The following is a 15,722-nucleotide window of genomic DNA, read 5'->3' as shown; positions in this document are numbered from 1 at the left end:
TTAATTGATTTTTAATTTTGGCCTGATTAGATTTAAATTCTGCAGTCATGAAGTCTCTTGAATCCTTTATGCTTTTTTTCCAGAGTCACCATTAGCTTTATAATTGTGCTTCTGAATTGGCTCTTTGCCATCGCATTGTAATCCAAATTCTGTAACTCTGTGGCAGAGAGCACTGTTTCTGATTGTTTCTTTTGTGGCAAGTTCTTCTTTCTAGTGTTTTTGCTCAGTGCAGAGTGGCTATATGAGCGGGCTGTGTCAAGAATATCAACCACAACCTAAGTATATTTCATGTAGATGATTCTGCCGAGGTCAGAGACCAGAAATTTAAAACCAAGATGAGAACGAAATAAACAAAAGGACCACTAAAGTGAAAAACAAATTTTAAAACAAAGTAGTAAAAAATAAAAGGCCAGGAATCCCAAAGAAGAAGAAAAAAAAAGAAAAAAAGGAAAGAAAAGAAAAGAAAAAAAGAAAAGAAAAGAAAAAGAAAAAAGAAAAAAAGGAGAGAAAAAGGGGTTATTGGGAGATGGTGGTGGTGAAGAAGTCGTAGTAGGGGGAGAATGTAGTCTACCCGAGGGGTTCTAGAGGGTGATCCTCTTGTTTCTTAGTATATTAAGTTCTGTATATTAGAAGATGCTCAGTCCCCAATTTATATAAACCAGAAGTACTTGTAGAGGGCCCAAACATTGAACACCAAAACATAAATGAGATAAAAGAGGGGGGCAGAATGGGACTGAGGAATCTCACAGAATGAACTAGCACAGTATACCACTTGGTTCTGGGTGCATACTGGCCATGTTTCAGAACGTATTAACTTCCACCATTGTAGAACAAAATGAGGCAGAGAAAACAAAACAAAACAAAAAAACACAAAACAAAACAAAAATATCTGTATATCTCCCTCAATTAAGTTGAGTATGATGAATGGAACCTAGAAGTAGAAAGTATATATCTAGGACCTGTTGCTGTAGAAATATGAAAGTCAAAAAGGAAGAATCTTAAAAATGAAGAGGTGGTAAATTATTGTAGTTAAGGTGGGAAAAGAGGAAAAAATTGGAAATTTAGCTTCTGATACAAAAGCGAGTTGTACTGGAACAAGGAAGGAAAAAAAAGGAGGGGTACCCTCTAGTCTATATACTATAAATCCCTTGACTTCCCCTGGAGCTGTCTAGCGCTTCTGGGTCAAGAACTTGCTCTTCCCTTATCCTTCCAGCTGGTCTTCTGGGGGAGGGGCTGCTGTGATGATTCTCAGGTGTGTGCACCTGAGGGCGCTGCCCCGCCTCCCCTGCCCGCTGGGTTCTGGGCTCAGTGGGAGCCGTTGACCCTGTGAGGCCTCTGTCCCCTGGCGGCACTGCCCCTCCCAGCCACACAGCGACACCAGGAGGAACAACAACACTGGCAGCAGCCAGCTTTCCAGCCCTGGAATCAGCTCTGCAGTAACTACTGCAGTCCCCCAGTCCGTACTGGCCTAGATGGTCCTGGGTGGTGCCGGTTGGCTGATCTACACAGCTTGGGGGCGCCCAGCGGCAGGACAGTCATCGCTGTCCTGTGCCCTCCCTGCCTCTGCCTGTCCCAGGGGCAGCACAGGATAGTGGGCTATGTCTGCCCGGCGCCTTGGAATCCAGGGCCTGTGCTGCTGGAATTGTGCTCCTGGGGCCGCGGGTCCCGAAGACAGCAGGGTACAGAACCCTCTGCCCGGACCGCCTTCTGACCACCAGCTTCTCCCCAAGCTCTACCCACCCCTGCCGTCTGCGCTCCAGCCTGTTACTGAGACCGGCTCACGGTCTGTGGCGCGCTCTCCCCTGGAGTGCACTTCCTCCACTAGTGACTCCAGGAAACTGGAGGCTCCACTGCCCCTCCTGCAATTCTGCCCGAGTTCCCTGCTAAGTGCCTTTCCTCCGGGAAGAATCCAGTGCAGATTTTTTACAGTTCCTGCTTCTCAGGGGCTGGGATTTTCCCTCTCGGGGCTGCCGCCCAGCCTTAACCCACCTCCTCGCAGGGCCCCTCCCCCACTTGATTCTTTTTATTTTTTTTTTCTTTTTTGTTCCTCCTTCCTACCTTGTTAGAACCTCAAACCCTTCTCTCTGTAGTGTTCCAGCTGTTCTCTCTTTAAATCTCAGGTCGAATTCGTAGGTTCTCAGGATGATTTGAAAGTAATCTAGGTAAGTTGGTGGGGACAGGTGACATGGGGACCCTACTCCTATGCCATCTTGCCCCGCCCCTGGTAGAATTCTTTTAATAGTGTCCTCTCATGCAGAAATATGATCTTGTGAAAAATAAAATAAACCTGAATCAATATAACTTTAAGAATATTTACCCCAGGGATCCCTGGGTGGCGCAGCGGTTTGGCGCCTGCCTTTGGCCCAGGGCACGATCCTGGAGACCCAGGATCGAATCCCACATCGGGCTCCCGGTGCATGGAGCCTGCTTCTCCCTCTGCCTATGTCTCTGCCTCTCTCTCTCTCTCTCTCTGTGACTATCATAAATAAATAAAAATTAAAAAAAAATAGAAAATTTACCCCAGTACCTTTCTGATTTGACTAATTTTACTAATACTGGACAAACACCTAAAAATTCAAGTTTTATTCATATTGTCTTTTCTGAAATAAAGAAATTCTATATTAGGTCCCAAAGCAGTCATGAACATTGGTGGGGGCAGTGGGGAGAAGGGGGTTGTCAGGTTTAATCCGATTGGTAGTGAAATGAAATAGGCCAGGCAAAAGTGGGTCGAGGCAAGCTTTTAATGGGACGCACTCTCAGGCGAGGCTTTGTGGCCCGCAGGGGAGGGTGAGAGTAGGGAAGTCGCTGGCCAAGTAAATCGTGCCCAAAGGGAGTACATGCAAGCTTTTTAAGGGACAAGGGGCAAGGGGTTGTGTCTGTATTGGGTGATAACTGCTTATGTCCTTATATGGGGTTTGGGTAAGGTGCGGTTCAGGTTTTCTGCATAGGTCCTGTCTCCCCATGATGACGTGTCCTTGGGCGGTCTGCTGGTGGTGGGAAAGTCCCCAGTCAAGGGTAACAAGATGGAGGGTCCGCTGCCATTTTGTTGGTGCCTCCCAATCCCCCTCTATCCCGCCAGCCCAACAGGGGTTGCTTCTGTGTAAATAATAGGTGGAGTTCTTTTCAGCTCTAAAATTCTATTATTTTATTGTGTGTGCTACCTAGACCATTTGAAGTTCCCATGAGATTATCAGAGCACCTTACTACAGTTTGCCTCAAAATCTCAAACACCCACCCAGACTTCTTACTTAACCTAATAACACACCCAGGGACTTGAGAAGAAACGGTTTTCTGAAGAATGATAATAAACTGCACAAGTACAATGCCAGAACATGCAGACACAAATGGTAGGATGTGTCCTAGATAATATACTCAAAAGATAGCAGCGTTTGCAAATAGATGAGTTTTGGAGTTGTAGTGTCTCTGCTTTGGCTATATATAGCAAGGTTGCAAATAAAAAAGGGATAGTACTCTTTATCTTTAAAATCCAAGCACACAAAAACAATAAGCAGGGACATAAGTGCCCCTTAGTGAAGCTTTTTCTAAGTATCCTCAGCCAGATCTACTGATTTTTGAGCCTAAAGAGTATTACTGAATTTTAACCACAGGTGTTATTTACTGTGCCACGAATCTTAATATAAAAAAAATCCACACTTCCAATCCAGATACATTTGTGTGTTTTTTAGATTGTTTTTTTTTTTTTAATTTTTAAGTAATCTCTACATCCAATGTGGGGCTTGAACTCACAACTCTGAGATCAAGAGTTGCATGTTCTACCAATTGAGCTCGCCAGGGGCCCCTAAATTTGTATTTTGTTTTATTTTTTAAAAATATTTTATTTATTTGAGAGAGAGAGTGAGCATCCTCAAGAGAGAGACTATGAGCAGGGGGAGGACCTGAGGGAGAAGCAAACTCCCCACTGAACTGGACAAGGGGCTTTATCCCAAGACCCGGGATCATGACCTGAGGCATAGGCAGACTTAACTACTTAACCAACTGAACCATCCAGATGCCCCCAAAATTTGCATTTTAAATGGAAATATTTACACTATGAAATTAAGCTGTATATTGTGATAGGAACTAGCCGAATTAAAACTAAAATTAAAATGTCGACCCTTCAGGCATACTGGCAATATTGCAAATGCTCACTAGCCATGTGCAACTACTGGCTACTATATTAGACATGCAGATACAGAACATTTCTATTACTGCAGGAAGTTCTCGTGCACAACATCTCTATAGAAATATTCCAGGCTTCATAAAAAGGGTTAGTTTTTTTTTTCTTTTTAGTTGTTTGCTTTTTAACCTTATTGTAATACTTCAGTAGATATCATTGAATAGAAATTGGGGGGATTAAGGTTACAGGGTCAACTCTCCTCTTGAGAATTTTGTCTAAATTGTCTTCTTCAAATACACTGTTGGACTCTTTTTCTACTGGTTACTATAAGAGGCCAGTGATACCACCTAGCTTGTCCTATTCTTGATATATATTATTTTTTAAGTGAAACTGCCTATCAATCTCACTGAGTATCTTCTCACACAGAAATATTTAGCAAGTGTGCACTTAATATTGAAAACAGAAGAACTGTGTAGATCTACAGACAGGACAAACCTTGAGCCTGTCAATACCCCTGCAAACTGACTCTAGGATCCTGGCCCCATGAGAATTTATTAGGTGAGATTTCCTGAATGGAAAGAGGCTACAAGAAAAATCCCAAGGTATTGAACTGGTGATAAAAATGAAGGCAATGGCTACAATCATCACTGTTACTAATGTCTTTTTGTCATCCCACAGAATCATCTTCTGAGGAAGAGAGTCCTGTGACCTGGAGGAGGTCCCAGTCATCACCACCTTATTCCACTATTGATCAGAAGTTGCTGGTTGATGTCCATGTAGGTTTCCAACTTAACTCTTAGCATGTTTATCTGTTTTTAAAAAATATTTTTAGACATACATATTTTCATTTTCACTTGAGGGCAAGGTCAAAATGTTTAGATTTTTTAGTTAATCTTTAAAAATAGATTTCCATTGCTATGTAAGTATGCAGAATATGAAATCTAGAAATTAAGTTTGAAGTGGAGAAAATTTATTTGATCATAAAATATTTATTACATTCTTTTATCAGAATATATTCAGAGAAGAATGATAAAAAGGTCTTTGTAGAAACTAATCTCAAATCAAGGAGTAGAAGCTAGATGTTCACTTTTTGTATAATATAGTTTCTTGGATGATAAGGCAATGTATAAAAATAAAACATTTGAAGAGAAATAAAACATATGGATAGCATAAACATTCTTCCAATTGTTTTGCAGTGTGCTTTCAGGTCATTCCATTTTATTTTTGTAATCATTCCTACCTTTCCACATACACATGTATTTCAGATTGCCTAAAGGTTGCTTATATAACACTTACCATGCTTAAAGGTGGATTTATATTCATTCGTTTCTCAGTAGTGTCTGATTTACTTTAAGACAACCTATGCACAAAACTAGAGCTGGGAAGTTAACATATCAATTTTAAGAGCTGTGTGTCAATCCTAATATCAGAGAATAAAATGAAACATAAAAAATTTCTATATCTTCTGTAGAGCATCGAATAATCTGTTCTACTTTTTATCACCAAAACCAAATGTCTACACCTCAGCAGAAAAGTAGAGGTAATAAAAAGGGAGTAAATTTTGCCCTGGGTGATCCAGAAAGGCCATTAATGATCATAGCCTGAAGTTTGGGTTTTGGCATCTCATCCTCACAAAAATGTTGCTTTATTTAGTGAGTAAACATCTTCAGTTCAAATGAAAATATATTTTAAAATATTCTCAGCTTGGAAACTTTCCAATCTAGAAGAAAACAAAAGGCTACTGGAGACTACATTAACCTTTCTTGTGCACACAGGTTCCAGATGGATTTAAAGTAGGAAAAATATCCCCCCCCGTTTACCTGACAAATGAATGGGTAGGCTATAATGCACTCTCTGAAATCTTCCGAAATGATTGGTTGACTCCTGCACCTGTCATTCAGCCACCTGAAGAGGATGGTGATTATGTTGAACTCTATGATACTGGTGCTGATACTGATGGTGATGATGACGATTCTAATGATGCTTATGAGGATACCTATGACCATGACAATAGCAATGATGACTTGGATAACAAGGTTGATCAGGCTAATGATGTTGGTGAAGACCATGGTGATAATGACAATGGTGAAGCTATTGATGACAAAGAAAATAATCATGATGATGCTCCTTGTTGGCCAAGGTTGGTTTTTCTGGATTACTTATGCTACCAATATTTTAGAATTTCAGAACTATTTGAACCTCTGTCTTACTTTCAAATTTTATTACCAAGAGGGTGAATAAATTTCACTTGCATATTAGTAAATGGTTGATTTTTAATGATAGATTTTAAATTATTTTAATGCAAAACACTTAATTTTGCATTTTTGTATACTGCATTTTATTAGTATTCAAGTAAGTTCTTTATAACTGCAATTGTTGAAGTTTCTGTTAAAATTAATGCTACTTAATCATCTTAACCTCTAAAACCACAGTGAGTATATGAGATGAGGTGACAAATAGTGTGCTACTTAATAACTGTAAGATGGAGCCCTGATATTTACAAACAAAATCTCCAAATTTACTGAGAAAAATGAATTGCAACCTTGATTTTTACTTGGTAATTTTAGGCTGAAACTTACTAACATAGCATTATTCTTGGAATTCTGCAAACTGCTATAACTAAATTCAGTACCCATTCAATTTTATCTTGTTACACAGCAGCTGCCAAAAATGGCAATATTTAGTGAAGTGATATTTTTGACATGCCACCAGTTGTTTGAATATATATATATATATATATATATATATATATATATATATATATATATAGTAGTTCCTTTCTCCTGCTCTAAACAGGCCAGTGTATTCTTATTTACATATGCTCATGGTTTGCATTCGAACTGCTTTCAAAGAAGATTACTTAACATAGTAAATGTTTACATTTTTAGAAAAACGATTAACAGTGGGAGAATTGTTTGCTTTTTCATATTGAAATAACTATATTGTTTTTGTTAATTTTCAAATGTTATTGGGTGGATATTCATGGCAGAACAGACTACAGACCATTCATCATTTTTTATTTTTTGCCAACTAAGAAATCTACCAGGAATTCCACCATCAAGCTGGCTTTTATTATTTTTTATTTTTTTAAAGATGTTATTTGTTTATTCATGAGAGACAGAGAGAGAGGCAGAGATACAGGCAGAGGGAGAAGCAGGCTCCATGCAGGGAGCCCGACGTGGGACTCGATCCCGGGTCTCCAGGATCATGCCCTGGGCCGAAGGCAGGCGCTAAACTGCTGAGCCACCCAGGCTGCCCCAAATTGGCTTTTAGAATTATCATAGGTACCTGGATATGTTGTCTCGTATGCAAAAAATCAGTGACATTTGGTATGGTTGATGTTCTCCGCAACTAAATAAATGACTATCTTAGCTTAATGAGATCTAGATTACTGGATTTCCTCGTGGTAGTAATAGAAAAATCAATGGGATTCTTTAGTAAAGTAGTCAATACACATCAGAAAATCAAGACACATGTTAAAATTAACAGAAATTATATTGCAAAAAACAGTTATTTAATTATGTTGTGGTTGTGCCAAAAATATGGGCTTGATCATTTATGTGGCTGTGAAGTTGCTAATGCATGTAGTCTATTATTTAAGCAAAAAAACAAAACAAAACAAAACATATTTTTGCTGCTAACGTAACACATGTTCCTAATAAAGGAAGCAAGTTCCCTTCCATCTGCCATCCATGTACGGTCATGGAATTGATGGTGGCCATGGCGTTAATTCAGTATTTAAGATTGGCAAGATACAGGGTAATTTTCTTGTCCATACCATACCAGTAGTGTTTGCATCGAGAAAAAACATTCCTAGGGATTGTACATATGTATCAGATACATCCTAATTATGTTTTATTTGCTGACTTTCAAATGTATTTTTGTTCAGTGGCTTTCTATATTTAATTGGATCTTGTTATCAGACCAAGCTATGGCAGAGATGGAAGCTGCAAGCAAGATGGAAGTGATGGTGGAGAAGAGACCTGCAGCAGCTATGGAAGCCAGAGAGTCCATAGAAGTCATGAAGGAAATGTAGCCAGTGGGGGCAGTGCAGCCATTGTAGATGTTGAAGAACTTGGAGCCAATATAGGCAATGGAAGAAGAGTTAAGGAGGTTAATGAAGGTAAGGGATTCAGTGAAGCCAATGAAGAAAGCGGAGCCCTTGAACTCAGTGGAGGAGAAAATCACTCAGAGACAGATGGTCAAGGATTGGAGAGACCCATATCCCAGGACTTTGAACATCAACAGAAGGTAATGCACCATTTGAAAAGGAGAATGAACTCTTCTCCTTGTAAATTTGTTTTTTCATGTGATATTGTCACATTTCCAGTCATTCCAAATAGGTTTTTAACTTCTATCCCCAAGCCTTAAACATTTTAATTTATAGCTATTGATGTTGACTTCTTCTCATTTGGATGGTTCCTATTTGCTCCTAGGAACAAAAATACATTTTTTTTTGTTTGCCTTTATTACTCATATCACACATTTGGAATAGTGGCTTTTAACACATACAAGTTTTTTCTGGGAAGTTGTCAGTGTGATAAAATATACATAACATAGAATTTTCCATCCTACTATTTTAAGTGTACAATTCAGTGGCATTAAGTTCATTCACAATGTTGTACAACCATTATTACTATTCATTTCTAGAACATTTTCATCATCCCAAACAATTAAATAATTAACTCTCTATTATCTCTCCTACCAGTCCCAATTAATCTCTATTCTTTTTTCTGCCTAGGTACCTTATATAAGCAGATCATGCAATATTTCTCCTTTTGTGTCTGGCTTATTTCACTTAGCATAATATTTTCAAGGTTCATCCATGTTGTAGCATGTATCAGAATTTCCTTCCTTTTTAATTTTGAATAATATTCCATTGTATGAATATATCACATTTTGTTTATCCATTCATCTGATGGACACTTGGGTTGTTTTCACCTTTTGTCTATCATGAATAATGCTGCTGTGAACATTGGTATGTAATCATCTGTTCCTGGAGTGCCTGTTTTCAATTATTTGGGCTATCTACCCAGGAGTGGAATTCTTAGATGTAGAATTGCTGGAATAGAATTGTTAGATTCTATTTGAACTTTTTGAAGAACTATTAACACATACAATTTAAATAGAAGTAATGTATTGTGTTAGGCAATGAATTTATCATTCACAAAACATTACTGACTATAAACAGGATTAAAAATACTCCAATAGTTTCATAGAAGCTAGATCAATAGGAATGATCACAGAGAAGATTCCCTGGACCATGTGGTATTTGGACTAATTCTTGACAAATAGGGATATTTGGATATCTGAAAACAGAGATGAGACGCCAGTCAGATGGAAAATCATGCCACTTTACTTTCCCAGCCCATTGTCCAATCACACAAAAAAGCTTACAAAATGTTGTGCTATTATCATGAATTCATGTCCCTGTGCAAGCCATTCCCTCTGTCTATAAGGCTTCCCCCTCATGTCTTCCCTGCTTAGTCATTCTCATGACCCAACTCATAGTACCATCTTTGACTTTTCAAGAAGGAATTTTATACTCCTCCCTCTGTGTTTGCAAGCACTTTGCCTATAGTTTCATTTTAGTACTTGTGAAATTGTATTTGGTCATTGACTTGCTTTTCTGTCATACTAGATCGTGAACTCTTAAAAGGCAACAACTATCTGTAACCTATTCTTTTTCTTTTTTTAAATTTTTTTAAATTTTTATTTATTTATGATAGTCAGAGAGAGAGAGAGAGAGAGAGAGAGAGAGAGAGAGAGAGAGGCAGAGACATAGGCAGAGGGAGAAGCAGGCTCCATGCACCGGGAGCCTGATGTGGGATTCGATCCCGGGTCTCCAGGATCGCGCCCTGGGCCAAAGGCAGGTGCCAAACCGCTGTGCGGGATCCCTCTGTAACTTATTCTTGATTACTTTTCTCTACCCACTCACCCAATCCCAGGGCCCAACCTAGGACTTAGTTTATGATAGACACAATAATTATAGAAGAATTTCCAATAGGAAAGCAGTATGAGTGGGAAAGTCTCTCTCTTTTCCTCTCCCTTGTTCCCTCCCTACTTACATATCTTAATTAAAAACATTAAAACAGAATTCCCATCATAGTTTCCACAGCACCCCCAAGTATCTCCAATTATTGCAAGGAATGTTTTTGATATCTACAGAGATAGTATATATTCCTTTTATTTTAATTTGAAAAGGACATGTTGCCATAAAAGACTTTGTGATTGGAAAGGTCATAAAAACACTCTTTGACAGGGCAGCACAGCTCTCTCAATACCGAGTCACTGTTTAGACACAAAGAAATGCTTATCAATAGACAGGCTTACCAAAGCAGTTGGTATGTTTTTTTCCACAGGGTATGGCATCCCACATAAAATCTGTCACATTCTGTAGCTTTTTACCTTGAGTTTTTTCTATGTAACTTAATGGAAGCCAACTCGATTTTCAGTGAGGCATGGTCACACCCTTGAATTTGTGTTGGTTGGTTTTCCATCATTAGCTTTTTCATGTGACAAAGTAAAATTGATACCCCCAACTTGTGCTTTTTAATTTTTTCAAGTGGCTATTCAGCACAGCATAGCCGAACGTAAGCTTTAGAATCAGACTTTGGCTTCAAACTCTGGTTCCCCTAACTTATCTCTGATTTGAATAAATTATTTAACTTTGCTAAGCTTTTGTTTCCTTCTAAGTAAAATGGAGATAACTAAACTTACTTTTTGAGTTATTGTAAGGATTTGCAATAATACGTAAATAAAATAACTGGCAGTGCCCCTAGTGTATAATAAAAAATTCCACTAATATTAGGTCCCAAATTGTACAGCTAGGGATTTTAAGCTCCTTAAATTTCTCCTCTGACATCAATTGTCTCATATAGGTTACTTCTCTCTTCTGATAACATTGTTGAATTCTTCTGATAAATGTGGATTTTAAAAGGGTGCAGAATTACAGATGCTGCAAACTTTGCATTCTCTTTTTCAAATGACCTCTAAGCATGTTATATTTCTCTCACAGTTAATCTCTGAATAAGGTCAAAATTGATTTTCAATCTTCTTTTAGGAACCAGGTGGTAGAAACGAGGCCTCAAATGCCATTGCCTCTGGCGCTGCAGCAGCAGCACCTGATGATGAGAATGACAGCATGGACATATCAGAAGCATCAACACAATCAGGTTTTTCTGCCAGCTACTCATCTCCTTCCAATGGTTTTTGGAGGGCTGCAAATGCTGACTTTGCCAGTGCCATCTGTAAGTATGTTTAATATAATCTCCAAATGCTTAAGTCTGTTTACACATTATAGGGTTTGACCCCTGGTTCATCCTATGAAAAGACTGGAATCATTCTGATATTCAGTTAACATAAATTCAGATGGATACATGCTTTAAAAAATATACTCCTCACTGAGTCTTTATGGCACCTAAATTTAAACTACAATTGAGTAATTGAGTCCCTCAGCTGGATTTTCTTTTGCAATCTAATCATGGTAATTTGAAATACATTCATATTCAGAAATGTGTTTTAACCATCATGATTTGTGTTATCTGATGGTTTAGGAGTTATAGAAGTGATACCTCCAGGAAAAATAAGATACAATAAAGGAAAAGACTCTTTTCTAGGCTGTGTCTTATTTGTGGAAACATTCAGGCACCTATGGTGTGTACTCTAGTAATTTCTCTGAACATCTTCCCCTTACTTCTTCACAGTGTATGCTGGATTAGTGGAAGCACCTGAGAAATCACCTAAGCGACCCTCTGAAGTCAATGTTAACCCACTATATGTGTCTCCTGCATGTAAGAAACCACTAATTCACATGTATGAAAAGGAATTCACTTCTGAGATCTGCTGTGGTTCTTTGTGGGGTAAGTTTGGTTTCTTAACATGGAGTTGTTTTTTTTAAAGAATATATTTTTATCAATGTAGCAAACTTGTGAAAAATCATAGATGTAAAACACTTGTTATTGCCAAACCATTACCAAGCAAATAAAAAATATATATTTATAGTAGACAATTTGTTCCTTTTTGTTTCATTGATTTATTTTCACTCAGTGCAGTTTGATGTTGGAATTGGCACTCCTTCCTCTTTTTATTGTTTTTCTTTTTAATTTGAATTAACTTGACTAGAACATAAAATTAAAGTAGGCTATGATTACTTAAAAATTTGAGCTTAGTACTTTTACTTTAGGGTAGTGTGTAACATTTGATACCTAATGAGATATTACAAGACAGATTTCTGTATGTTCTTGTTTTTAAATAGTCTTGTGGATTCAAAGAGAAAGATCTTTGTATAATGTCTCTTTTTAATGTTTCAAGTTTTTATTTAAATTCTAGTTTGTTAACATATAGTGTAGTATTGGTTTCAGGAAAAGAATGCAATGATTCATCACTTACATATAACACCCAGTGCTCATCACAATAAGTGCCCTCCTTAATTCCCATCACTCATTTAGCCCCCCCCCCCCGGCCCTCCCCTCTGGCAACCCTCAGTTTGTTTTCTATAGTTGAGAATCTCTTGGGATGCCTGGGTGGCTCAGTGGTTAAGTGCCTGCCTTTGGCTCAGGGCATGATCCTGGAGTCCTGGAATGGAGTCCTACATCAGGCTCCCTATATGGGGCCTGCTTATCCCTCTGCCTATGTCTCTGCCTCTCTGTGTGTGTGTGTGTGTGTGTGTCTCTCATGAATAAATAAATAAAATTTTAAAAATTTCTTATGGTTTGCCTCCCTCTCTTTTTTCCTTCTCCTTATGCTCATCTGTTTTGTTTCTTAAATTTCACATGAGTGAAATCATATGGCTTTTGTCTTTCTCTGACTGACTTATATCACTTAGTATAATATACTATAGCTCCATCTACATTGCAAATGGCAAGACTTCATTCTTTTTGATGGTTGAGTAATATATATTATACATCTTCTTTATTCATTCGTCGGTCGATGGACATGTGGACTCCTTCCATAATTTGTTGTTGATAATGCTGCTAGAAACATCAAGATGCATGTGTCCCTTTAAATTAGTATTTTTGAATCCTTTTGGTAATTACACCAGTAGTGTAATTGTTGGGTCCTAGGGTAGTTGTATTTTTAACTTTTTGAAGAGCCTTCACACTGTTTTCTAGAGTGGCTGCACCAGTTTGCATTCCCACCAACAGTGCAAGAGGGTTCCCCTTTTTCTGCATCCTCACCAATATCTATTGTTTCCTATGTTGTTAATTGTAGCCATTCTGGCAGGTGTGAAATAGTATCTCATAGTTTTTATTTGCATTTCCCTGATGATGAGTGATGTTGAGTATCTTTCCATGTGTCTGTTAGCCATCTGTATGACCTTTGATAATGTCTTAACTTTGATAGACTTTTTTCAATCCTTTGTTCTAGAAGAATTAACCACATTGGTAGGGTTCAGACAATATTTTACCTCAAGCCAATGTGAATCATAAATGAAACAATAAATAAGTGGAAGGAGGGAAGAAATTCAAAGTAAATGCCAACCTCTGCCTTGCAATTTCATAGATTTTGCTTAATGTATGTTTGAACAGGGGAGAGAATTTTAAATTAAAAATGGAACAGTGTAGCAAACATTATAGTTACATGGATTGAATAACTTAGAAAAAACACATTACCCTCAAAACTAATATATTGTATCAGATAACAAGAAAGCAAAGTTTACTTCATTATCATTTCAGTCAGGCAACTACCCAGAGATCTAATTAATGTCTAATAATTCATTTTTATAATTTGTGGTTCTATATTTTGAAAAATAAAAGATTACAGTGAAAACTAACCATACTTTCCCCCTCCCTCTCTGATTCCCCTGTGGGAAGAAATACAGTTCCTAAATCTGCCACAAGCCATTACTTAGAGAACTGATAAAGGACATAGTAGGAAAATGAAAGCAGAAACACTTGTCTTTTCTCCTTATATCTTTGAAACACAAATAGTCTCCAATAGAAGGAAAACACTGAAGTGCTCTTCATTAATATTACTTGGCTGAGTTTTGTCTGTGTCTCAGGTTATGGGAGAAAACTCCCACAGTGGTTTGAAGTGTATTCTAATTTAGCCTAATCTATTTCAGTCCTCTCATTTAGTCTTTTAACAGTGTTTATATTTGAATAAATAGAGCAGCAGACAAATAATAGAGTGTATGAATTTAGATACATAAAAGTAGGAACTACTTTCATAGGTATTTTGCAATGTAAGTTTTTTAATATAAGTGTGAACATAGGTTCATTCAATTTAAAAACAATTTACATAAAATTATTTTAAAAGCATTAAAACCCCTTGTTATAATTAGGAATGAGGAATCAACTGAATTAAATTGTTCATATACACTAGATATCCTTAATGTTTAATAATTATTTTCAAAAGTGTTGATTAATTTTTATAGTTTGGGACACTGCTCAGGGGTGTTGAGATATTTATACAGTTCTCCTTTTGAGATGCCACACCAGACACCAGGCTGTAGAAATATTGCCAGAAGGTATTATATTCTACATCTAAATATATTTCAGAGAAATTGGTTCTGTTGGTAGAGGGTTCATTATTATACAATATGAGGTTAACATTAGCCTAAAATGATATGTCATCTTTGCACAGATCAGTACCTGGAATTGCAAAAGTACCAATACAAGTTCAATTATAAAAATGTAATGTAAGCTAATATAGCACCTTTCTTTTTATATGCAAACAGGAGTGAATTTGCTGTTGGGAACCCGATCTAATTTGTATCTGATGGACAGAAGTGGAAAGGCAGACATCACTAAACTGATAAAGCGAAGACCATTTCGTCAGATTCAAGTTGTAGAGCCACTCAATTTGCTGATTACTATCTCCGGTTTGTTTAAGAACTAAAATTAGCTAAGTAATTATGTAGGTTAATTAGGTTCCAAACTAGGATAAAGACTTTTCAGGTTAAAGTGTTCGTAGGAAAGCGTGTTAAATTTAACCTTAAATTGGGGTACCAAACTTTCCTACTTGTGTTTTCTTATCTATTTACAGTTTAACTTCTGACTCTCCTTTGGTGTCTGGATATTTGATTGTAATGCACCTTATCTAGGTCATTTGTTTTCTTTTTAATTATTTATTTATTCATTCATAGACACACACACACACACACACACACACACACACACAGGCAGAGACACAGGCAGAGGGAGAAGCAGGCACCATGCAGAGAGCCCCGACGTGGGACCCGATCCAGGGTCTCCAAGATCAGGCCCTAGGCTGCAGGCGGCGCTAAACCGCTGTGCCACAGGGCTGCCCTCTAGGTCATTTGTTAAGAAAAAAACATACCATTTACATCTGTCAAGTCTTTTCTGAGTAGCCACCTACAATTTTACAACTCACAATTTCACACACCCATGTGCAGATGATCACATCCATCACATACTTTCTTATAAAAAGCTAGAAGCAACAAAGAACAAAGTGGACAAGAACTGGATAAAAATGAGAGTCTACAGATAGGATTACTAACAAGAATGGATACCCTAAGGCCTTTCCCTTCTTCCCATGCAGTAATTGAATTTCTTAGTTTTGGTCAGAACCTGAATATCCGAATATAAGAGAGCAAATAAATGGATGTTAATGATAATTGTCATTACTCAACATAGCTATA

The 15,722-nt window shown here is 37.6% G+C and overlaps 1 protein-coding gene across 2 annotated transcripts in view; it reads left to right on the top strand.

The window, feature by feature from the left end:
- NRK (Nik related kinase) overlaps nucleotides 1–15,722 on the top strand; it is a 146,413-nt gene that overhangs the window by 110,624 nt on the left and 20,067 nt on the right. For both annotated transcript variants that reach the window (XM_072815665.1, XM_072815663.1), the window contains exons 17-22: nucleotides 4,796–4,893; nucleotides 5,893–6,257; nucleotides 8,041–8,368; nucleotides 11,181–11,367; nucleotides 11,824–11,979; nucleotides 14,799–14,942. In XM_072815665.1, coding sequence (XP_072671766.1) covers nucleotides 4,796–4,893; nucleotides 5,893–6,257; nucleotides 8,041–8,368; nucleotides 11,181–11,367; nucleotides 11,824–11,979; nucleotides 14,799–14,942 — 1,278 coding nt within the window. The remainder of the gene's footprint in view (nucleotides 1–4,795; nucleotides 4,894–5,892; nucleotides 6,258–8,040; nucleotides 8,369–11,180; nucleotides 11,368–11,823; nucleotides 11,980–14,798; nucleotides 14,943–15,722) is intronic.

This window comes from Canis lupus, chromosome X (assembly GCF_048164855.1).
Source record: "Canis lupus baileyi chromosome X, mCanLup2.hap1, whole genome shotgun sequence".
NCBI classification, from domain to species: Eukaryota; Metazoa; Chordata; class Mammalia; order Carnivora; family Canidae; genus Canis; species Canis lupus.
This window is presented reverse-complemented; position numbering and strand designations above follow the sequence as displayed.